General features: G+C 43.5%; 1 protein-coding gene across 3 annotated transcripts in view; it reads right to left on the bottom strand.

Annotated features, from left to right (window-relative positions):
- The window catches only part of AMOTL1 (angiomotin like 1), a 107,626-nt gene that overhangs the window by 55,881 nt on the left and 26,728 nt on the right, over nucleotides 1–25,017 (bottom strand). For all 3 annotated transcript variants that reach the window (XM_004585169.2, XM_058663743.1, XM_058663742.1), the window contains exons 2-3: nucleotides 13,501–13,650; nucleotides 8,005–8,938 (exon numbers count right to left, since the gene is read on the bottom strand). In XM_004585169.2, coding sequence (XP_004585226.2) covers nucleotides 8,005–8,879 — 875 coding nt within the window. In that variant the 5' untranslated portion in view covers nucleotides 8,880–8,938; nucleotides 13,501–13,650. The remainder of the gene's footprint in view (nucleotides 1–8,004; nucleotides 8,939–13,500; nucleotides 13,651–25,017) is intronic.

Below are 25,017 nucleotides of genomic sequence, written 5' to 3'. Positions count from 1 at the left end.
AACTTGTAACTATTGCTAAAGGACTATACTAATATGGGGGAAATGGTGGGAGGGGAATACCAGGAGAGAGAAAAAAGGAGGAAAAGGGAGAAATCCTACAGAACTGTAACATGGAAAAAATAATTTTTAAAAAGAAAGAAAACATAGGGTCTGGCATGGTGGTCAGCAAGTTAATTCTGTATCCTATAGCATTGGCACCCTCTGTAGGAGCTGGTTCATGTCCTGCTGCTCCACTTTCGATCCAGCTTCCTGCTTATGGCCTGGGGAAGCAGCAGAGAATGGCTCAGGTTTTTGGAACCCTACACCCATGCAGGAGACCTGGAGGAGGCTCCAAGATCCTGGGTTCAAGTTAGCTCAGCTCTGGTCTTCACAGCCATTTGGGGAGTGGACCATCAAATGGAAGACCTTCTCTCTACATCTTTCCTTCTTTCTCTAAAATTTGATTAAAACAAAACAAAACTTAAAAAGCAAAGTAGAGGGCCTGACATAGTAGCCCAGTAGCTAAAGTCCCTGCGTTGCACACACCAGGATCCCATATGGGTGTCAGTTCATATCCTGGCTGCTCCACTTACCTTTCAGCTCCCTGCTTGTGGCCTGGGAAGGCAGTGGAGAATGGCTAATTAGCCTTGGGACCCTGCACCTGTGTGGATCTGGAAGAAGTTCCTGGCTCCTGGCTTTGGATGGGCTCAGCTCTGGCCATTGTGGTCACTTGGGGAGTAAACCAGAAGATGGAAGATTTTAGATCTCTTTGTCTCTCCTTCCAATTAAAAAATAAATAAGTCTTTAAAAAATAAATAAATAAAAATAAAAAGCAAACTAGAAAATACAGATAAAAAATCAGCACCTTTTAAAAATAACCAAAATAGACAAAAATGAAATTTAAAAATAGATGGAATAATAATACAGGCCTTCCTGACTCTGAAAAGCTTGAAGCTTGAATAGTTCTCATTCAGTAAAAATATTTCATATTTGTAGGGAATTTGCAACTTTCAGTATTTTCTTCTGTATCTGGTCCTCCAAGCAACACAGAAGGGAATGTTTCACAATGATATCTCTGGATTATGGGATTCAAGTCTTCTTTCTCCGGTGGACCGGGATAGGGTGGGAGTTATCGGTATTTCTGAATGTTCTACAACAGATCTTCTTTTACGTCTTAGTTACGTCTTAGGAACCATTTGTTGTACCAATTTGCAGATAATGACACAGGCTCTGAGGCCTGTGCAGCCTGCTGCAAGGTGGGAGAATCCCAACTCAAACACCTGGAAGCCTTCTCTGCCAAATCCAAGCTACTCCCTAGCTGTGGCCTTTTGGTCATGCAGACACTACAGACTCACAAATGCTCAAACGAGGATTCCAGGATTCGGAAATGGGTAAACTAACATCAAAATCACTGCTCTGCAGGGCAGACAGAGATAATCCTCCTATTTAGCAAAGCCTGTCATTTAAAGCATTACAGCTGGAATTGCATTAGCTTTGCTGAGAAAGTAACCTGGACTTGACCCTACCTTCCTGAAATTCCCATGCAGCAGAGCTGTTTGTCAGGACATACAGGACATTTTGTTTGGCTCAGCCAGCCGTAGTTTAGCTTAAGCAGTGTACAAAACTCGCCAGCTCTGATGCAGGAACTCAAAAGACACGTGTAGCAGGAGAATTTCTACAGGGCTGCATGGCCTCATTTTCATTAAAGGGGTAGTGCATGATTTTTCAACCTAACAGCCCTGGTTCTGGCTTACTTTTTAAGTGTCACATAGCAATTTATTTCACAACTGTACGAATTGCAAGTCATAATTCACTTTAGAGAAACACACTCCCCAAATGCCCCTCACTCTCCCAGCAGTTTCTAACTCAAAATATGGCAGAAGCACCAGGCCTCTTTGTTGTAATACTTGCACAACTTGTTCCAAACAGGGAACCCATAGGACTTAACACTCAGCATCCCTCTTCAGGCTCGTTTATATTCGAAACTGCACTCTGGCTGCCCTGCTGGGCTGACACAGTTTCCTGGAGGACACACTTCAGCCTGGATTTGCCATGCGCACCTACTGCATCTGAGCTGGACCCCACCTGCCTCCTTTCTTCCTTTGCCCTGTCATGCACACGTTCCCAGGCAACATCAAGTACCTTTGACTCTAAATAAAACAAAATCAGGTTTCCTTGGGGGAAATGTTCAGTGCATTATTTAAGGAGAACAATGACTCTGGGAGTTTGTTATATCATAGGCATGCTTCTCTCCATTAACACAGGACACCACAAGGGCCCCGCATCAATGAGAAGAAATAAAGTGGTAAAGACTGGTCTGTGTTGAGAGACGAAAACCCTGCTCTGTGGAAGAAAATCCACCGCACCTCTGGCTCTGATAGCATCATGCAGGATGTTTTATAAGAGCCTAGGCCAAAACGGTTGGACCAATCACCATGATCTCACGCTTTTAAATAAAGTACCTATCTGCATAGTAACAATCAAATAAATAATACATAGATGAATAAAATATTCACCAGTTACCAGTCGTGTCTCTGCTTCCAGGAATCTAGCAAACCAAATCCCCTGTGCTGAAGGGATAGGATTGAGCCAAGGTCAAGGGCAAAAAAACAGGGTCCAGAGGGGAGCCTGATGCATTCTTTGCATCACAAAGAGCCACGCTTAGTCATTTCACAAACTGATACTAACACATAAAAATTACACTTAAGTCAATATTTATTGTCTTTTAAAGCTGAAATATTCTGCTAAAAACATCTACAGAGAATACAGACCACTCTTTCCAGCTCTGCCTCCCAATGAAAGCAAACCAAAGATAGGTTAATGTTCACACCCTGCAGCTGTCAGCAAGGTGAAGCTTGCTCTTACAGTCTCCCCACTATCTGAAGACCAAGATGCGCATTTGGACAGCTTCCCTGCTACACTCCAGAATATTTAATAAGTATTCTGGTCCTCTCAAAAAAGAAAAACAGGTGAACAGAGCACAGGTTGGCCATTCCATTCAAAACATAGTGTTCTAGAAATCTTATTAGAAGCTCACCAGATTGGTCCCCCAAAGAAAAGCTGACACCTTTGCCCCCACTGCAGCATGCAGTCCTGAGGGGTACAGTGTGCAGTAAGGAGACCCCGGGTCCCACCCTGGCTCCTGAACTACCAAACTAGTGGTCGCGACCGAGCTACTGCAGCCTCTCCATGTAGGTCTAAGGCTTTCTCAAGTATAAAAACGGATGTATTAATAGTGTCTCCCAGTAAGAATTGCTGTGAAGATTAAGAGTAACCCATACAAACTGCACAGCACAAAGTAAGCACTTGGTGAAGTTTCAGTCCTACTGCTACCATCACTACTACTACCACTGCTCCACTGTCAGCTGACATGGGTAGACTGCTAATTAAAACATCGAAACGACGCTATTTGCTTGTTAGATCAGCAGGCTTTGTATTTGTAATGACTAACGTTGGCCAAAGTGCAGTAAAAGTCATGATAACATTTTCCCAAAGTTACCCATAATCAGAAGTCATTAATTATTTGCTATAATCGAGCCAATAATTTTTTTTAAAGATTTATTTATTTTTATTGGAAAGGCCAACATACAGAGAGGAGGAGAGACAGAGAGGAAGATCTTCCGTCCAACGGTTCACTTCCTAAGCAGCCGCAATGGCTGGAGCTGAGCCAAGCCGAAGCCAGGAGCCAGGAGTTCCTCTGGGTCTCCCACACGGGTGCAGGGTCTCAAGGCTTTGGGCCATTGACTGCCTTCCCAGGCCACAGGCAGGGAGCTGGATGGGAAGCGGGCCTGCTGGGATTAGAATTGGTACCCATATGGGATCCCAGAGGGTGTTCAAGGCGAGGACTTTAACCTCTACGCTATCGTGCTGGGCCCGAGCCAATAATTTCAATGCTAAATAATGATTCCTAAAGAAGTAAGGCAAAGTATGGAATTTTGATATACCTGAAAATGTTCATTACATATGTATAGAAAAAATTGTATGGGTTAGATATTATGAAACATTACACAACAATAAAACAGGATTATGAAAATGAAGGATCACAGGAGAAGGATTATGATACATTGCTATCTAAAACAGCAGATACAAAACTGTATGTAATATATGATTATGGTGTGAAGTAATCAATTTGCACAGGAAAATATTAGTGTTTACACATGGAAAATATGGTACGATAAATTTTTAGCATTCCTACTCCCAAGTTTTTGAGATATGGACAGATTTCTTTGGTGTATAAACATGCATCTTGACTCCAATCTGCTTTGATAAAAACCAGGTCTGTCACTGAATCCCTCCGTGCATTCATTTCTGCTGACAGTGCAGATGGCACACGTCCAGTCGCGGCTTCACAGAGGGCACTGTTGCCACAAGGGGGACCAGAGTTAACATCCCTTGCCTTGAGGGCAAAGGCCATAATTCTCCACAACGACAACCTAATTCCCATCTTACCCTCATTCCTATCCTTTCCACTTTCAGGTTTAGAGAAAAGCAAAATGGAGCAAGAAAGGAAACCAGAGCTTTACTCATGGTCCCCAAGGGTCCAAGTGCCCTGGCACTTTCATCTCTACCAGCCACACTAGCTCACCGATGACAAGGGCCAGGGAGACGCAAGTCCACCAGGCCTTAACTAGTGGCCTCACCAAGGAGATTTCCAGAGAGAAGCTAAAGTGCTTTACAATCACCTGTCTGCACCCTTGCTCATCAGAGTAGGTGAGAGGTATTTCTAAGCTATGGCAAAGCAAGAATGAAAGTGAGTCATCTAAGTTCTTTATTTTCCCATTAAGTTCTAACAGCTGTCTCTTCAGACCTTCCTACTGTAGGTAAAAAGGAATGAGGTCTTGACAACATAGTGAGTCGGACAAAATCACTGAAAGTTCTTCACATTCTGATCCCACATTTGTAGTATGAGGCAGGAAGGTGGGTCTGTGATCCCTGGCAGTCACCTCGTGCTGGTCCAGGAGACCATGATACCGCATGTACATCTCCAAGAGCTTTAAGGACAAAGCAACATGAGTGGATTGCAAAGGAGTCCTGCTTGTGTCTGGGGTCACAAATAACTGAATGTCACACACTGCTAAATTTCAGCTCCAACCCTCAGAGTGCAGGCTATGTTAAATGTGTCTGAAACAGGGTTGGACTGGACGCAACCTTTGTTTACCCAGTTAGCCAAGTGCTGAACCACTGGAGTCATACTGGCTAGTCACGGCCAGGTTCACAGAGCAGCCTTGTAGTGCTGAGGTCCAGCCTCAATGAAGTGTTTGTTATGTCTTGAGACATTTTGACGTGTCATGTCAATGCGGTGACCAGGCCTGGCATTCAGCTCAAATCCTTCCTATATTTCTTGCTCTAACGTAATAACTTTCCACAAATAACTGGGTAGACCTCTAAGAAGTAGTTCCCTCCTCCTTTGACCATTTCTGCCATCTCCTATGATACCTGTTTCCAAATGACAAAAAGCAAAATGACCTACTTTCCACACTACCCTCTAGCAAACAGGAAAGTCAACAAAAGAAGTTATTTTCACTCCCCTTAAGATGCTGAGTTAAATGTTTAGGAAAGAGTGTGAACTATCATAAACCAGACTACAGTATAATTCTGGAATAACATGAGTTCTTTAAATACAGTAAATCGGTGCGACACAAATACCTCAGATCTGCCAGTTTTTGAGACTAAATTTATGGTATAAGGAACAGACAAGAGGTGCTTCACTGATGTGGCCTGACAGCAAAGAGCAATGCAGCATCCTCCCTCCACCACCTGAGTCTTATCCTCCCCCATCCTCCATCTGTCCCCCACCCCGTCCCTCTCCATCCTGATCAGTGGCCCCCATGAGTATGCAGTCCCTTCATTTCTATAACAGATACTAAAATAAAGAAATCTATATTAAGAAGAGAAGATGAAGTCTCTAAGTCCCATCCTGGACCCCACAGTGGGGTCAGATCATGCCCAGTTCAGGAAGACTGACCGAGTTCTGCTGCCTGTCCAGAACTGAAAGTTGGTTATGCTGCTTCAAAGTGGGCACTTCCAACCTACGGGCACATGTGCCTATGGCTGCAAAGGGAGTGGCAGCTCAATCTGCTCTCTCAGCCAAGTGTCAGTCACTCCCTTTGCAAGGCATAGCCAGAGTATGACCTGTACATAGCTGCTTGGGGTTGCCTGGGGAAAGCCTCGTTCATCCACCTTAGATGCAGAAAGCCTAGCTCATCCAACCTATATAAGGAAACCCTAGCTCATCAACCTTAGGTGGGGAAAGCCTAGTTCATCCACCTTAGGTAGGGAAAGTCTAGCTCACCCACCTTAGAAGCAGATGAGTAAAGCTCTTTATGAAAATGTCACATCCAATTAAAGGCAGTGGTCACTTCTCTTCTAATGCTCTATGATCTTCATGCACAAGCTCATCAACTTCTAAGCACTGGTATCTCTGAAATTTGTATCTCTAGATCTGGTTTCTCCCCATAACAGCTTGATTTTCAATCGTCTATATTTCCAGCTGCCCTACTCAACCTCTGAATCTAAACCGCCAGTCCCATTTCCCTACCGATCTTAACATAGAATACTTTTCTAGTTCCACTGTCTCAAGCTTTGGCTGCCCTCACGGGTTCTAATCTGCTTTGCTTTAACCAACCTTCAAAAGTCTCCACCTCATCCTGCAATATCACAGAGGTCAGTTATTCAACATTAACATGCAGTTCCTATTTAAAATGTTGCTAATGGATACACTTTAAATGCTTTAGTATGACACCAACTGGTCTAAGCTTCCCAGTCCAAACACATGGTCTGCCCCTTCTTACCACAACCTAGCGCACCCCTGATCTGTATAGTCGCATTATATAAACAAATCCTCACGCCTTTCGTCTGAAGAAATGTATTTCCCTATGCTACTTCAACTCTACCCAGCAACAACTGTTAAACAGTATGTTTATTGACTTCTCTTCATCTACCCCAAAAAACCAGAAACAAATAGAGACACAGAGAAGGAGAGAGATCCTCCATCTCTGGGCTCATTCTCCACGGTCCACAACAGCCAGGACTCCATCCCTGTCTCCTGCAAGCATGGCAGTGGCCAAAGCACTTGGAGCCATCATCTGCTGCCACCCTGGATGCACGATCAGGAAGCTGGGCTGGAAGCAGAATAGCTAGGACTCAAACGTGGCACTCTGCTATGGGCAGTAGCTTAATCTGATGTGCCACAATGCCTGTCTGTCCCCTCTAACTCTTGGTGATCCTTTAAGACGGTCTGTGGGAAGTGTTCCTCTTTGTTCCAAGCTGTGGGCTGTCCTGTCTACTTCCCACCCCACCCTGGCTCTCTACTGCTTCTGCCCTGAAGCAGCATGCTGGATGCCAATGGCAGTTGTGCTGGTCTTTGCAGAAACCAAAGCTTTACTCTGGTACTGGGCTCTGCACAGAGCTGCACAGAGCACACCCTCAGAGAGGGCTGCTGAATCCACCAAGAAACTGGGCCAAGAACACACTGGAAGGCCATGGGAAGCATCATGGCCAGGGAGTGAAAGCTGGGTGATGATCAGCCCCCAGCTTTCCCAGTCATGAGCAGCGAGTACTGATTAATCTAAGCAGGCTTTGGTCTCCAGCTGTTAATGAAGGGTGGGACCATGTGATTTTCCTCATTTCCGTAACTTCTGTTGTAACACTGATTTCATCTTTCTTTACAACCTACAGTGAAGGACTCCATAACTCCCCTGGATGATGGCATGTTCCAGACATTAGGACATTCTCCAACGAGCCAGCCAGGAAAACTGTGATTCTTCCAGGCCAGTTGGGCAGAGTTCCCAACAAAGGCTATCAAGGGAGCCTCTACAACCTTAAATCGCCAACTGCCCTCAGTCACCTTGTGAGAAAATCTCCAGTTGCCTTCTACTCTGCTTCACCCTACATAGGTTGCCCAGAAAGCGGCTTATTAAACGGAGTGCCCAAAACCAACCTGATAACGGAAACCAAAAATACGTGCTGCCGACAGGACGGCTGAATGGAGGAAAGCCGAGCAAAGGCTCTCAGCTGCATAATCACCTGGTCACCCCGTACTCCGGCGGCGGCTGGTACCTCAGCACAGCCACTTCCGTCCTTGCAGGCTGTGGCGTAGGGTACGGCTTGACCATCTCATGCAGCACCCCAGGATGCTGGTCACTGTAGAAAAGTCCATGGTCCTGGTTCTTGGTGACCGGAGACATCATGGGCTTGGTCTTAAAGGGGTATTCTGGCGGTGGACCTCGAGGGTCCAGCACTTTGCCAGCTGGTGGGGCAGGAGAGGGTCCTCCCCCTGCCTTGAACCCCTTTGCACTCCCTGAGCCAGGGAGATGCTGCTTGGCCCCATTCCTCTCCAGGGACAGCTGCATGATTCTCTCACTTAGAGAACGGACGTGGCCCTGCTTCAGTTCCTTCAGCGCCTCGTCCTTGTGGGCCTGTCCACTGTTGGCCCGGTTCACTGTGGGCCTGCCCTCTGTGCGGGCCTTCTGACTGGTGCCCCCAGCCATGTAGTACGCATGACCCACAGCCGCCTGCTGTGGAGGTGGCGGCGGTGGCTGCTGCTGCTGCCCCCTGAAGAACTGTGACTGAGCTTTGGCCTCCTCGTAAGTGGGCAGCTCCTCGTTGTTCTGCTGAGGCTGAGAGGCTCGGACCTGTTTCTCCATCACGGTGTTGTCCACCTGGTGCTCTTGACCCTGCGGCTCCTGGCGTGCTGACTGGTAGACCATTTGTGGGTCTTCTTGGGTGAGGTTTTCTGTGGAAGAAAAGCCGTTTGGAGGGTGGGCTGGTCCTGCACTCCCCGTGGCCTGGTGCTGAATGGCCAGCAAGTTCATGTTCTCGGTCGGGGTGCCATATCGCAGTTGTTCCTGGATCAGCCGCTGTAACACTGTTCCAGCTGCTGCATCCTCGGAACCTCTCATTTCCACCTCTGAGACCCTCAGGAAGTTCGGGGAGTGGAAGTTATAGAGAGGATCTTCAACTGAAAGACAAACAGAGGGGAACAGGATCAGAGAGTTCCACAAGAGGTACCTGTCGGTACATGTGAGGTGAATAATGAATGGTCCAACTCAGTAGCATTTAAACACAAGTTCCCACACAATACCTTCACATCCATCCGCCCTGGAAGATCTGATAAAAGCCTTGCTCCAATCCAAAACCATTTTATCACTCTCCATTCCTTCTCCTGCTTCCTCCTACACTTTCCCTTCCTTTAACCCCACTGCATAAACACATCTATGTCTTTCTCATCTTAAAAACACAATACCAGCAAAATCCAAAGTCAAACAGAAAGAAATCATCCTTTGTGGTCCTATCATAGAGCCCTAATTGCCTCCTTGTTCCTCTCCTTCCTTCTTTTCCAGGTGTCTTCAGCAAGCATCTTCTGTTTACTGAGTTCACTTTCTAAACACTCCTCTTGCTGCTAAGGCAGTACCCAAACTCAAAGAGCATTTTCCAGCTCTCAGGCACATCATCCACTTTCTGAACCATCTGACACGGGTGATCACTCTCTTCTCAAGCCTAGTATCCGGTTCACCCTGCTGGCTCTGACCCATGTCTCTCTGTGTACTCTCTCTAGCTCCCCCTTGTCTCACCCTGTCCCTTAAATCCTGGTATTTTCCCTGCCCCCAGGTCTGTCCTGGGTGCTTTCACCCACACTCAAGAGAATCTCCCAGAGTCATCACATCTATCTCTCATCTTCAGCTATCGACTGACTCCTGCATCTACACAATAGCCAATGGCCCTTACAGCATTACAGCTCAATATGTCTTCCTTGATTCCCAGTCCTCACCCACGTACCGTGTCTCCATCATCCCTCCTTATGTGCTTTGTGTCAAAAAAAAACCCAGGGTTTTTCTGAAATTTCCTCCTCTCCCTTATCCCCAATGCCATGGTGATATATTGGTTTGGGTGTTCCCCCAAAATTCCATAATTGAGCTCTTGCTTTCCATGGTGGTGGCATGGGAAGATGTTGGAACCTCTGAGAGGTGGATTCCAACAGGAGGTCCTTAGGTCATTGGTGATGTGCTTTAAAATGGGAATGTGGGACCAGAATCTCTTTTTCTCCTTGTCTCTGTGACCTCCTGCATGTATATCATGAAACCTTTGACACCCTCATCCGTGGTCAAGCCATAGGATTGCCTGATCTTGGACTTTGAACTTTTATAATTGTGAGCTAAAAGTCTATGCTCTTCAAAAGTTAGCTGTCTCTGGGGGGAGGGATTTTGGAGGAGGTGGGGGAATCCCACAGCCTATGAAACTATGTCATAAAATAAAAAAAAAAAAGCTAGCTGTCTCAGTACTTTATTATACCAATGCAAAGTTGAATAGTGTACTCAATATCCACTCAGTTATTGCCTGGCAATTCTACCTACTAATCTTCTCTAACAATATTCTTCTTTATTCCTAAGCCCATCTCCAAAATGATTACTAATACTCAAAATACAGTCATCATAACTGTTTTTAAAATATCCATGATGTGCCAGGTATCATACTAAATTCTGTGCATATGTTATTTCTTTTCCTTCATGTTCTAGCCTATGAGGCAGGTATTAAGTCCCCAAAGTTGCAGATGGGAAGAAAGGCTCAGAGAAGCTAGCTCACAAAGACCACAAAGCTAAGAGACAGATTCTGAATCTATGTTTATTCCAGAACATTAAAAGTCCTTCTTGGCCTCTCATACACGGAGGATGCCAACAGTCTCCTTATCCATGTCCCTGACTCTGGTGTCACTCTCATTTCTAAACACACTAGCTAGAAACACTGTTTTAACAGGAAAATCTAAGCATATTACTTCTCTGCACAAAATTCCTCAATGATCAGTAAGATAAAGCTAACACTGTACCATAAAACTTCTTGGAGTTGAAACATCTAGCAAATCCTAAGTACATGTAGTTTTCTAATATACACGAGGTCTCCCTGGCCTCTAGACCTTTCCTCATTATTTCCCCAGGCCAAAATGATGCATCTCACATCTCCTGTGAAATTCCTAGGCATATCTGAATATTCCCAAATCACCCTCTGAACAAAACCTTTCCTGTGGCACCACAGCAGGCTTGAGCTTTCCTCCTGCAACACATCCACTCGATTAGTACAGATCACCACTGAGGCAATTACCACAGTAGATGACAATGGTTGATTTACACAAGATTCTGAACTATTCCAATGTATGCATGTAATGGAGGTCTAGACATTTAAACAGTAAAAGAACACTTACATGAACTGGAGAAAATAAGCTCATTTCAAGATGGTCCTTTTAACTAGTCCCTTAAGGTTACTTTTTGGCATAATCTCAGTAAAAATTCTATCTCTTACTATGGTTAATGACCATGAGCAATCCCTCACTCTCCCTGAGATTCTGTATCATTACTTGTGCTGGACAGAGCTGAACTGGGGCATCTCCAGGCAGCCTCTGACTCTACAATTCCATACAGTGACGACTGTGTATTTGTACATACTTTGAACACAGAGTCTCCTCCCAAACCAACTTTATTCTTAAAGTATCTTTTTTTTTCTATAAAATAGCATCTTCATTATCAGTTATCCAGAGAAAAAAATGTCATAATCACTTTTGACAGCATCTCTCCTTTGCTCTCTACATTTAGTCAATTGACAAACTAGGTTTTCTCAGCCTGCAGTACAATGAGGAGAAATAAAGGCATTGTGGTGTGCTTACATGATATACACAAATCCTGACCTAGGTATCATGTGTGTATACACACAGGCACAGCATCAAAAGGGTTACAAGTGGTTTTGGGCAAGGACTGTTAAAAATCACATGTCCTGTGGACTAGTGGAAGAGATCACAGACTCCATAATTTAATCCACACATCTACAATCAACTAATCTTTGACAAATAGGCTAAAATCACTCCCTGGGGAGAAGATCGCTTTTCAACTGCTATTGGGAAAACTGGATCTCTGTATGCAATAGTATAAAACAAGACTGCTACCTCACACTCCATATGAAAACCAACTTACACTAGATCAAAGATCTAAAAATGCAATAAATATTAGTAAAATTGACATCCTGAAATTTGATTCTTGTTTATAGCCTTTATCTGTACTCCTGAGAAATGATGATTTTTCTACTCAATACTTGTTGAACTCTTAGTTTAGTGAAGGGTTAAGCTTGTGATTACAAATAAACTCAAAGTACATCATTGTAAAAATTGAAAAAAAATAAGAAAGAAGGAGTGAAGAAGGGCATCTTCATGCCATTGAAACTGTATATATAGAATATAGAAAATCTGTTGTTTATATAAATTTACAAGTTTTTTTAAAATTACAAGTCTTTCTTTTTTGTTATTAAAATATGAGAAAAAGATGACAATAGATGACATTCTCGTGCCTTTCCAATAGCAAAAGACTCCAACCCACTGTTGCCATTTGCATTAGAACTTTCACATCTCTAAAAGCTGGAACCAAGCCCAGGTTGGTCCACTTACTTGCCCACGCAGTCTGCTCCAGCACACCCTCAGCCACTCACGATTCTGATTCTCTTTTCCGCTGGCTTAACTGTCCTGAATAGTCCTTAACCTCTCCTGCCCTGGTCATTTCTCCCTTCAATCCACCTTCTATTTATCATGTGTCTTCCTCTCCTAGAAGCCAGGCTCCAGAGGGCAGACAAGTGTTGCACCTGCAATGCTCAGTGCTGCCCTGTCATGCAGAGGCACTCATGAAATGACTTCTGGGAGAATCACAAGAATTTTACTGACTGGATCCTGAAGCTCAACTTTGATCTCTCCTGTCCTGGCTACCTAAAATGTCTCACCTCTGTGACCTCAGGCAAGTTGTCTGACTTCTCTAAAACTGTCTCCTATAAAACACAGTGAGACTTCCTATCTGCCTCATAGATGCACTTGTGCAATAGATTCAGAATTATTCTTTACATTCAGATAATGTATAATATAACTGATGGATGAAACAAAGGCTCAATCATGATACATCTTAAACAAACAAACAAAAACAATTACTAAAATCCACATCACAGGAACTATCAAATAACTATACTAAATAATGAACAAAGGAACTTTCTAGTACATTCTAGGGGAGTTGGAGTGGCCCACTAATTAATTTTACAAAGATTTATTGAAAACCTATTATATTTCAAGCCCTCTGATAGGTGCTGGAGTTAGAACATAGTTAAGATGTAGCTCTTACCCTCAGGATAACTGACTTGAACGATTTAATAGAACAAGCACATCCAACTAACAAAATGTTTTTAAGAAAATCAAAATTTAAAAAGTCCAATAAAATTGTATTTCCAAAGGAACATCTTTTGTTTGAATAAACAATAAAAGGAATGGGTTTACTGAATAAAGAAAGAAAGGAATTATGGGCATCTTTGGCAAGAACATGAGATCCTTCTCTCAAGATATTTTTAAAGAGTCCCTGTAGTTTTACCAGCCTCAAAGAGAAGGCATAATGCAATGTGCTGTTTTAAAACAAGATGAAGAATAAAGAAAATGTAATTTATGTGAAACAGTTAAAAACGAAACAGAGATTACTTTGCTTTTCTAACACAAACACCAGTAGGACTTACCAACTTTTTCCCTGATGCTACTGTTGGTCTCCACTGTTAAAGCAGATGCTTCATGCTTTCCAGAATAGAGCTGAAAGTCTGGAAAAAAGTAGTTGGAACCTTCTAGAATCTGGACAGGACTACTGGGACTGTAACAACCAGTGGAGAGAGCTGGGGGAGAGAAAGGAAAGTGTATGTTAGTGCCACTGAAGTTCACTCTTCCTGTATGACTCACAAAAGCCCACGAGGCTTTCTCCCACACTGCAACTCGTAATGGGAGCTCTGTCTTCTTGATTCACAAAATTCCAAAGTTACTATTCAACATTATGACAAGCCCAGCTTCCCACCAACATGACCCTGGAAGTCACATAACAATCTTCAAGATAACGCTCAGCAAACACACAGATGCTTTCAGACAACCCAGGTTCAAGGGCATCAACAGCATCACCAAGTAAAAAACCAAGTCCTCTGTAGAACTGAACAAGTTACAAAGTTTTGAACAGTCACGGTGAGGGACAGAAAGGAGGGAGGTAGGGACCCAACAAGGAAAAACCGAAATGGGAAGAGCAGCTGCCTTTGGAAACACATGAAAGATACAAAGAGGGAAGTTTATTTTGCCAGACCATGTGTCCGTGAGAGACTATCCCAGCACAGGATGGAGCACTCAGCTTTGGTCAAAAGTTTCTGGAGTGTCGTGTTACAGCACGGAGCTGGAGTTATGGGTTCTGGTCCTCGGCCAAGAATTGGTCTTTTAGTTCAAGTTTATCTGCTTCAAACACAAACCAGAGTGCGTTTCCAATTCCAATTAAACATGACACTCTATTCAGCCCTACAGCCACCAAACATGAGATATTGCTACAAAAACACTGATACCACACACACAACATCCGTGGGAATGCTGGGCAGGATGAGCCAGGCCTTCTTCCATCTCTGCACTTTCTCTATGTGGACACCAGGTTATGGGATGTTTTAGCAAAGTTAGTTTAATCTGGAGAAAGAGGCATTTTTTTTAAATTAAAATCTTCACGCCAAAGAAAATTTCATTAGAAGGAAAAGAGATTTAAAAAACTGCTTCAAACAGTAATTTGAAATTTCTTGCCTGGTTTGCTACCTATGCATTTCCCACAGAGTCAAAGCTAGTGACTCAGTATTCCAGAAGGCCATGAGATGGAAATGTGTTAATAGTTGTCCTGAGCGTCTCTGGCCCCACAGCAACGTGAAGTTGTGTTTGCATGTGTGTTCACATATACCTCAGGCATGTCTGGACTAGAGAGAGAAGAGTATTTGGATGATGAGAATACTTACTTCTAAATAATGCAGCCGTGACTCACCTTAGAGAGGAATACACCTGAATAACAAAAACATCATTCAAAGATGGATCTGAAACTACAGCTCCAAGGCCTAAGACAGCATCCATTCACTTCAGCTTTTTGGCCAACCCACAGGACTACCCCAGAGAGAAGCATGCATCATCCCTTTCTGGGCTTTGACCTTCACAAACCAGGAAGGCTCAGCTATACCTAGGTGGGGCTATAAACCAGGCAGCCTGTCCACAAAGGTGAATCCTGTCCACAAAGGTGAATCCTGCCCAGGCTTTCACTTTCAGGCAGGTGGTAAACCAGAAGGATGCAAGGGCTGCACATAGGAAGGACGTGAGGAAACGTAAAATCCCACTAAGCAGACTTCCCTCAGAATTTCTGGGGGTTAGGGAGGCAACAGAACCTCATAAAGCTCTGCAAGTGATTCCAATGTGCAGCTGAAGTTGGAAAGCTCTAAACTAGAGGGGCATAGTGCACACAGAGAAAAACCCAACCCAACCCATAAAATACCTTTCTGCTGAGAACTCATATGCTTTAATGAAGGAAAAACATTTCTTAAAATAGATCTGCACCAGGACAGCACGCACCAGCATATCAGAAATTCATGTAATGTCATCTTTGGGTGATGCCATCTAGTCACATTGCTAAGAATTTTATATATCAACACAGTAAACCTAATATTTATAGATCCAATTAAGAAAAGTTACATATGTGAGTGTGTGCATGTATATAAAGGAGTATATAGGGATATGTGTTTGAACATATATCTGTACATGTGTATGTGGTATGCGCATGCGTGCACACATGTGCACAAGTATACCTCATCAATATGGAACTCAGCATGGACTCTGGCACCAGTCATTCATGATATGAATTGCTTTCCCATGTCTTACTCCATGGTCTGCCAGATGAAAATATGTTCAAGAGTTGCTAGTCACAGAATGCTTCATAAGAGGGCTGAACTTGAAGGTAGCCTGTGCAAAGAGACAGCAAGTACAAACCACCTTTCATCATTTTCTCCTTAATACTGTCAAAGAACTGATGCATTTCACACATAAACACACCAGCACCAAGACTAAAGGACAGGAGGAGGCCCAACTATACAACAATGGTCATTTAAGACTTCTCCTTTTCTTGCACACACAGACACTCATACAAGCACTGAGTTTTGTTCCCACTGCTGCCTACCACCTCTGGGCGCTAAAGAAAGGCAGAAGAGCTAAGCAGATGATGACAATGGACAAGCAGACAGAACCAAGAGACAAGCTGGTGAGCCGCCTCATCAGTGACACTGCCTAAAGGAATTACTTCAACTTCTGGATTTCTCACTTGTAATACAAGGAAAACAAAACAGTATCATGTAGTAGGTTAATCTACCATTTGCAACACTGTCATCCCATATAAGAAAGACAGTTTGAGTCCCAGCTGCTGTACTAGGAAAGGCAGTGGACAATGGCCAGGCCTTTGGCCTTTATCACCCATGAGGGACACCAGGACACTGACTGTCCCAGCCATTTTGGGAGTGAATCAATAGATAGAATCTCTCCCCCGGCCCGCCCTCCTTCTCTCAATCTGTCACACTTGCTTTCAAATAAATATATATTTTTAAAAGGATAATGCAAGAAAAAGTGACAGTAATATATGTCACAGGATCTGTACCAATTCCTAGGCCATACAATAAAAACTTCTGCGAGAAGGCCCAGTCCCATTAACAGGTATCACATCCTTCCTTGATCATTGTCTTCCCTGGAAACTCCCATAGATAGCATAAATTGAGTTTAATTTCTAGCAAAATACAAAGTACATGATCTAACCAACAGGGTCAAGGATGTCTAAAATAAGAAACTGGAAGTAAATATGTGGCCTGAGTGGGAACACTGTTTTCTTTGTGAGCAATTCGTATGTAGGGTGCGAGCTAGGAGAAATCACAGCGGGCTCCCAGGTGCCACAACCCCCAGGCAGTCCCTGGGAGGCCTGTGTGGCTGACAGCAGGGCCAGTGTAGAGATGCCCAGGGTCTCTCACCGATTCTGCAGGCTCAACAGCCCACTGTAGCTGCCTGTGGGGCCTTTGTAAAAGACCTTACCTACAAGGAGCCCCTAACTTAGAGAGTAATTTAAAATTACCTAGTATGTTTCAAATGTTGTGGAAGGGGTGCCATTCACACAGCTTTACTGTCATGGGGAAGTGCTGTAGAAAGCAGGCAGAGGTCACTGTAAAGACACTGGCTCTCAGCAAAGCAGCAAACGTAGCTCCGAAGGGCTGCCTTCTCAATGAAAGGAAGAAGTTTGTCTCTGTTGTGCTCAACACAGTGACATTCTGAAATTCAAGGTGGGGAGGGGCATACTGCTTCAACATTTCTGCCTCATATTGACAATGATCTAGTTCACCAAAAATCGTTCCTTTTCCTTTTCAAAATCTGCAGGTCACAAGTCAAGACGAAGATTGTGTTGCTTCTTTGTCTCCAAGAGTGACTGCTTCTTGACTTGCTTCTGAAGCACTAAGCATGCTCTTCCCTGTGATTATGAGTTAATGCTATTTGTCGGTAACTGTCCAGAGTTTTTAGGCATAAGACCCCAAAGAAAACTTTTTTCCCTCTTACTTAATAGCAGCAATAACAAAGGTCTTCACTATTCAACGAAAGATGGATTAAGAAATTGAAGTGAGGATCTGACACGGTGGCTTAGTGACTAAAGTCCTTGCCTTGCATGAGCTGGCAACCCATATGGGCACAGGCTCTAATCCAGGCAGTCCCGCTTCCCATCCAGCTCCCTGCTTGTGGCCTGGGAAAGCAGTAGAGGATGGCCCAAAGCCTTGGGGCCCTGCAACCGTGTGGAAGACCTGGAAGAAATTCCTGGCTCCTGGCTTCGGTTCGGCGCAGCACCAGCCGTTATGGTCACTTAGGGAGTGAATCACTGGACAGAAGATCTTCCTCTCTGCATATCTGACTGCAATAAAACTAAATAAATCTTTAAGAAAAGAAATCAAAATGAGTTTTCTGAGAGGTAAGAGGTATGACAAAGGAACCTGGTAAGCTTCCTTTCTGTTTCACCTCCCACTTAACCCAGATAATCTTCCAAGATCAGATCCTGGATCTGTCAACAGACAAATATGAAAGGTTCAGAATTCTCCTTTAGGTTTAAACTGCCAGTCCGCAAACATCAGCCATGCACAACCAGTAGGATCAGGGGAAGATCCCATTTACATCACACAGCTCCAGAACTACAGCTGTTAACGTCACAAGCTTCAGAATCAGTCAGGCTCGCTTAGCAGGACAAGGGAAAAACACCTTCCCTGCCTCACAACACTGAGAGCATGGCTATCATGATCACATAAGCCCATGTACGCTCTGAATCACACCTCCAGGGACTGTTGCACATTTGATACTGTGGCACTCAGTGAGAGCAATGACTTTGAGCACAGCTGAAAAATTACTCAGAGATTACAATTCTGGGTTCACCTAGAAACAAAATCTAAACAGCTATCCAACTGATACCCTACATTCCATCTAAACATAAAAGTCCTTTTCAATGAAAACTACTCCATAAAGAAGGAACTATTATACCAGAAGAACAGACATCAATGTAGGTACACAAGAAATACAAATAGCGAAATATGACACATGCAAAAGAACAAACTACTTCTCCAGAAATAGACACTCGTTTGAGCATAAAGATCAGGAAACTCAACGAGATACAGGAAATCACAGAAATTCAAAGAAAAAGGATGAACAATGCATGAGATGAGAGACAAATTTGACAAAAGGATAGAAATCCTTAAAAGTAATCAGTTATTATGGAGCTGAACATTTCAATCAATAAGATTTTTTTAAAAATACAATCTAGGAGAGAAAAAAATGTTGTTACATATAAAAGAAAGCCCATTACAATAACAATAGACCACTCAGCAGAAACCCTATAGGCCAGAAGAGAAAGATGTGACATATTCAAGGTCCTAAGAGAAAAATTTCCTACCTATCCTTCACATGTTAATGAAAACTGAAGTATTATCCAAAGAAACAACAGCTAAAAAAATGCATCAGCACCATACCAACCCTACAACAAATCCTGAAGGAAATTCTACATGCGAAGTTAAAGGATCATCACCACCATGGAAACACACATCTGTAGAAATTCATTAAGAGAGTGGATACGCCAAAAGAGAAAGGGACAATCAAACCTGGATATGCCTGACGCCTGCTAAAACACAAAACAATTGAGAGAAAGAATACACATAAAGATAAGCACATAATATACATAAAGATCATACATAAAACAGAGAGCAAACAACAAAATCAGAGGCATTAATTCTTATCTATTAATATTAGTCTTCATTGTAAATGGATTAATCTCAGTCAAAAGATACAGCTTGGTCAAGAGGACAAAACACTACATGCTGGCTACAAGAAACTCACTTCCCAGGTGGATACGCACAGACTGACAGTAAAGCATTCAAAAAAGATGTCATGCAAATGGAAACCAAAAATGACTGGAATAATTATATTCACATCAGACAAAACACTTATCAGAAACCATAAAAAGAAACAAGGAAGGAAATCATATATCAAGAAGAGGATCAATTCACCACCAAGAAATTATAATAATCTTAAATGTATATGGACAGAAAAAAAGACAATCCAAATATATAAACTATTACTAGATCTAAAATGAAAAATAGACTCTAGCACAATAGTAATAGGGAACTTCAAAACCACACAATGATCCAGACAAAAAAACAGTCAAGAGAGCTCAGACTTGAGCCATATTGATGATAAATGGATCTAACAGACATCTCTGAAACATTTCATCCAATGACTACCAAGCACACATTCTAGTCACCAGCACAAGGGACATTTTCTAGGACAGATCATCATGGCCAAAAATAAAATCTCAGTAAATTTTTAAAACTAAAATCTTACCAAGCATCTTCTCTGACCACAAAAGAACAAAGCTAGAAATTGACAACAACAATAGAATACTTACAAATATATGCAAAATGAACAACATGTTTCTGAATGACCAAGGGATCACTGTTTTTAAGAAATGAAAAAGGAGAGCTCTGGGCGATGGCTCACTGACTAAATCCTTGCCTTGCACACACCAGGATCCCACGTGGGCACTGATTCATGACTGGGCTGCTCCACTTCCTATTCACCTTCCTGTTTGTGGTCTGGGAAAACAGCACCTCTGTGGGAGACTGGAAGAAGCTCCTGGCTCCTGGCTTCGGATCAGCTCAGCTCCGGCCACTGGAGCCATTCGGTGTATGAACCAGCAGATGGGAGTTTTCTCTCTGTCTCTGTAAATCTAACTCTCTCTCTCTCCCTCTCTCTGTAAATCTGTCCTTCCAATAAAAAATAAATAGATTTTTTAAAAACACAATGTTTTGCTTTAAGAAAAGAAAAAATTATTTGAAACAAATAAAAATGCAAACACAACATCAAAATCTGTGGGATAAAGGAAAAGCAGTAAAATAGAAAGCTATGTCAACAAGTACATACATTAAAAACATAAGAAAAATCTCAAATAAACATCCGATGATGCATTTGAAAAACTAAAAAAAACAAAAACAAACCAAACCTAAAATTAGCAGGAGACAGGAAACAATACAGTTCCACAGAAAAAAAAATGGAAACAAAAATAAATAAATAAATAACAAAAGATCAATAAAATAAAATGCTGATATTTGCATGAAGCCAGGAACTTCTTCCAGGTCTCCCACACGGGTGCAGGATCCCAAGGCTTTGGGCTGTCCTTAACTGCTTTCCCAGGCCACAAGCAGGGAGCTGGATGGGAAGTGGAACAGTCGAGTCATGAACTGGAGACAACACAACTGACACTGCAAAATATAAAGGATCACAAGAAACTAAAGAATCATGCACTACAGAGATGAATTCCGGAATACATACAACCTACCAGTACTAAATCAAATGAGATTCAGAAAAAATAAATCAATAACAAGAAACAAAATCAAAGTAATTAAGAGTTTTTATAAAAGAAAAACCCAGGACCTAATGGCTTTACAACTGAACTCTACAATTTTTTAAAAGGAATTAACTCCAACTTGTCAAACAAAATCAGTTCATCTAACTACACACTTTTCAAAGTACATCAATACTCAGTACTCATACTACATCAACACATCACAAAATACTGAAAAGCAGGTGCACACAGTTCTGTTGCGCCATGTTAAGCAGCCGCAAGGGATGCCCACATGTCGTATTAGGGTACTGGTGGGAAACACTGATCCTCTGTTTCCATTCTAGGTTCCTGCTAACAGACATTCGGGAAGCAGCAAATGATGGCTCAAGTACTCGAGTTCCAGCTGTCTACATGGAAGACATGAATAAAGTCCACGCTGAGGGTTTCAGACTAGGCCAAAAATGCTGATATGGCCTTTAAGAGTAAACCAGTGGGTGGAAGATCTATTTAGTGCTCTCGCTCTCTCTCTCCACCCCATTCCCTCTTCCCTCTACCCCCTACCCTCATTTGCTGTGCAGCAGCAATGGACTTGGTGCATGGAGCTTTGTTAGGAGCTACAGACTTACGGGCCTTAGACTTCTTGGCCTGCCTGACAACCTGCTGCATTGCAAAACCTACCTTGAGCAAGCAGGGCCACAGCAAGCAGAATACTGCGGGTAGAGCATCCCGTGCAAAGCAAGCAGAACAGAAACTCCGCCCTTGTTCCCGTTCAAATAATTAGTTCCGGCCCGGCGGTGTGGCCTAGCGGCTAAAGTCCTCGCCTTGAACGCCCCAGGATCCCATTTGGGCGCCAGTTCTAATCCCGGCAGCTCCACTTCCCATCCAGCTCCCTGCTTGTGGCCTGGGAAAGCAGTCAAGGACGGCCCAATGCACTGGGACCCTGCACCCGCGTGGGAGGCCCGGAAGAGGTTCCTGGTTCCTGGCTTCGGGTTGGTGCAGCACCGGCCATTGCGGCTCACTTGGGTAGTGAATCATCGGACAGATCTTCCTCTCTGTCTCTCTTCCTCTCTGTATATCTGACTTTGTAATAAAATAAATAAATCTTCAAAAAAAAAAATTAGTTCCTCCCCTGTTTCAATATAGATGATTAGTTCCAGGAAACCCCTTCCTTCTCCCCCTCCCTTAAAGAAGAAGGTATATATATGAGTAAAATAAAGAGCATTGGGCATTCTCTTTCACCAAGTACATGTGTCTGTCTGTTTTTTGGGCTAGCAGCCCGGCATTCCTAGTCCACCCTCAGGGTTTGAGCGTCCTGGGGATCGAGTCTGAAAAAGTACACAGGTGAACTAGACTGATCGTCAATAGCTGAAGTTTATCAACAACATCAGACTTTTTTTTTTTAAAGATCTTAATTTGACCTTATTTTAAAGACTTATTCATTTTATTACAGCCAGATATACACAGAGGAGGAGAGGCAGAGAGGAAGATCTTCCGTCCGATGATTCACTCCCCAGGTGAGCCACAACGGGCCAGTGCGCGCCGATCCGAAGCCGGGAACCTGGAACCTCCTCCGGGTCTCCCACGCGGGTGCAGGGTCCCAATGCATTGGGCCGTTCTCGACTGCTTTCCCAGGCCACAAGCAGGGAGCTGGATGGGAAGTGAAGCTGCCGGGATTAGAACCGGCGCCCATATGGGATGGGGCTTTTAAGGCGAGGACTTTAGCTGCTAGGCCATGCCCCAGGGCCCAACAACATCAGACTTTTAAAGAGATATTGTCAGGTACACATTAGGGAGGGGAGGGGGGTTGAGGATTTATGTTTCAACAAGAGGTAGTCCCCTAATACACAATTTGTTAGTCTAGCAGGTTCCTTTCCTCAGTCTGTTCATTCTTGTTCCTCTCCCTGGGGGAGGAAGCATCTCTGTTTGATCTAGTATTTAAACCTGAGGACTAGGGAATTTCTTGTCTATTCATTTCCATATTAACTGCTCCTGGGGCCCTCCCAGTGGCAACTGGAATAGCTCTGGCTCCACACTGGCAAAGATTCCCAATGTCCTTCTACACCCGCCTCCACCCCCCACCCCCCGCCATCACTCTGCCTTTCAAACAAATATAAATAAACAGACCTTTAAAAAGAAAGATATGGCAGTGCTTTTGTCCTACAGTGTGTAAAACTGCTGCTTGCAATGTTAGCATCTAATATGGGGACTGGTTTGAGTCCCAGATATTCTATTTCTGAACCAGCTCCTTGGTCATGTCCCGGGAAAAGCAGTGGAAAATGACTCAAATGTTTGGGGCCCTGCCACCCATGTAGGAAACCTAGATGAAGCTCCTGGCTGTTGGTTTCAGCCAGGCTCAACCCTGGGTGCTGCAGTCATCTGGAAAGTGAAACACTGGATGAAGGATCTCTCTCTGTGTGTCTACCTCTCTGGCTTTCAAATAAACAAATCCTTCTTAAAAATAAATATGCTTATTACTTTTAATAAAACAAAATATTAAAAAGAATGGAACTCTGCAAAACTCTTTATATGAGGCCTACATTTCTCTGATACAAATTCAAAGACATGATACAAAAGAAAATATAAACTTGTATGAACATAAATGTAAAAAAAAAAAGCTTAAGGTTTATTTATTTTAATTGAAAATTCAGAAATAGAGAGAGAAGGAGAGACAGAGAAAAAGATCTTCTGTCTGCTGGTTCATTCCCCAAGTGGCCACAATGGGCAGAGCTGAGCCGATCCAAAACCAGGAGCAAGGAACTTCTTCCACTGGATCTCCCAGTAAGTGCAGGGTCCCAAGGCTTTGGGCCATCCTTGACTGCTTTCCCAGGCCACAAGCAGGGAGCCCGACTGGGATATGAACCAGTGCCCACATGGGATCCTATTATTTGTAAGGCAAGGATTTAGCCACTAGGCTATTGTGCCAGGCCCTAAACGTAAAATTTCTTAACAAAATATTAGTAAACTGAATCCATTACTACATCAAAAAGGCTATAACTTATGCTCAAAGTGGTATTTATCCCAGGAATGCAACGATAGTACAATATTTTGTAAATCAATAAGCACAATAGATCACATTAAGAAAGAACAAAAATCATATAATCAACAGATTCAGAAAAAGTTACGCAGTCAACTAGTTTGTCCATCATCAGATGAGAGGATAAAGAAAATGTGGCATATATACACAATGAAATATTATTTAGCCACAAAAATAACAGCATTTCATCATTTACAACAAAATGGCTAGAAGTGGATAAATAATACGCTAAATGAAATAATCCTGACACAGAAAGACAAATACCACACGCTCACTCTCATATGTGGGAGCTTAGAGACTCAATCCGACCCCAGCTGTAGGCAACGGGCTTAGGTTGCATTGTACCTCAGTAAGTGTTACACTGCTGGGAGGAAAGCAGCTAATAGCTGATGATCATCCTGGGCCTGGTTAATGCCAAATTGTGTTAATGATACCAGTGTGCCAGCATAGTCACCGATTCTTTTTTTTTTAATATGTGAGGGACAGACACTAGTACATTATCAGACAGACAGGGTCCTGGGTAGGCAGGCAAGGCCCCAGGCTGGCACAGCACAGTGCCAGAGGACTGGGAATGCAGGGCTATGAATTTCTCAAGAAAATGAATCTGGAGAGGTGTGGGAAGGAGGACTGCTGAGGGAGTACACGACAGGTGAGGAGTGACTTGTGGAGAACTTCTACCAACCTGGCTACTGCACTTGCAGGTAAACAAGGGGGCTGAGACTGGGTGGTTTAGAGAAGGGAAACCAGAGGGTCTCTTGGCGCCAAACCAATATGCCCGCCCACATGGCAGACCTGAGCTGGGATTGTTGGTATCAATCATCATCTACCAGCACACACAAAAACCATGATTGGGGGCCTACCTGGCAGGGCTCAACCAAAGTCCTGCCAGTGAGTGCTGAGGCAGCGGTGGATCATGTTTGGCTAATCAAATCATGAGAGAACTGAGTCTGGGAGCAAATTCTCTGGGAGATCATAGGCTTAACCCTGTGGGACTAATACACCAATTGGTTTGCTCAAGGGCTAGGGTGGTGATGGGCTGAGCTAGGCATGACCATGGAATTCAGCAACACTCATGGGTACTGGGGTTGGGAACAAACCTGGTTGGTCTAGGCTGCAGCAACTGCAGACACACCCAAGAACTGGGTGTGAGGCAGGCCAGGCCACAACATTCACCAGCACACACACACACACAAAAGCCAACGCTGGGGGGCAGATTGCCAGGTAAGAGCCTGCCACCTGTTGGCATGTGTGAGATCTAGGTCTGGGGCT

This window comes from Ochotona princeps, chromosome 4, assembly GCF_030435755.1.
Source record: "Ochotona princeps isolate mOchPri1 chromosome 4, mOchPri1.hap1, whole genome shotgun sequence".
NCBI lineage: Eukaryota > Metazoa > Chordata > Mammalia > Lagomorpha > Ochotonidae > Ochotona > Ochotona princeps.
The sequence above is the reverse complement of the archived record's forward strand: the minus strand, read 5'-3'. Positions and strand labels throughout refer to the sequence as shown.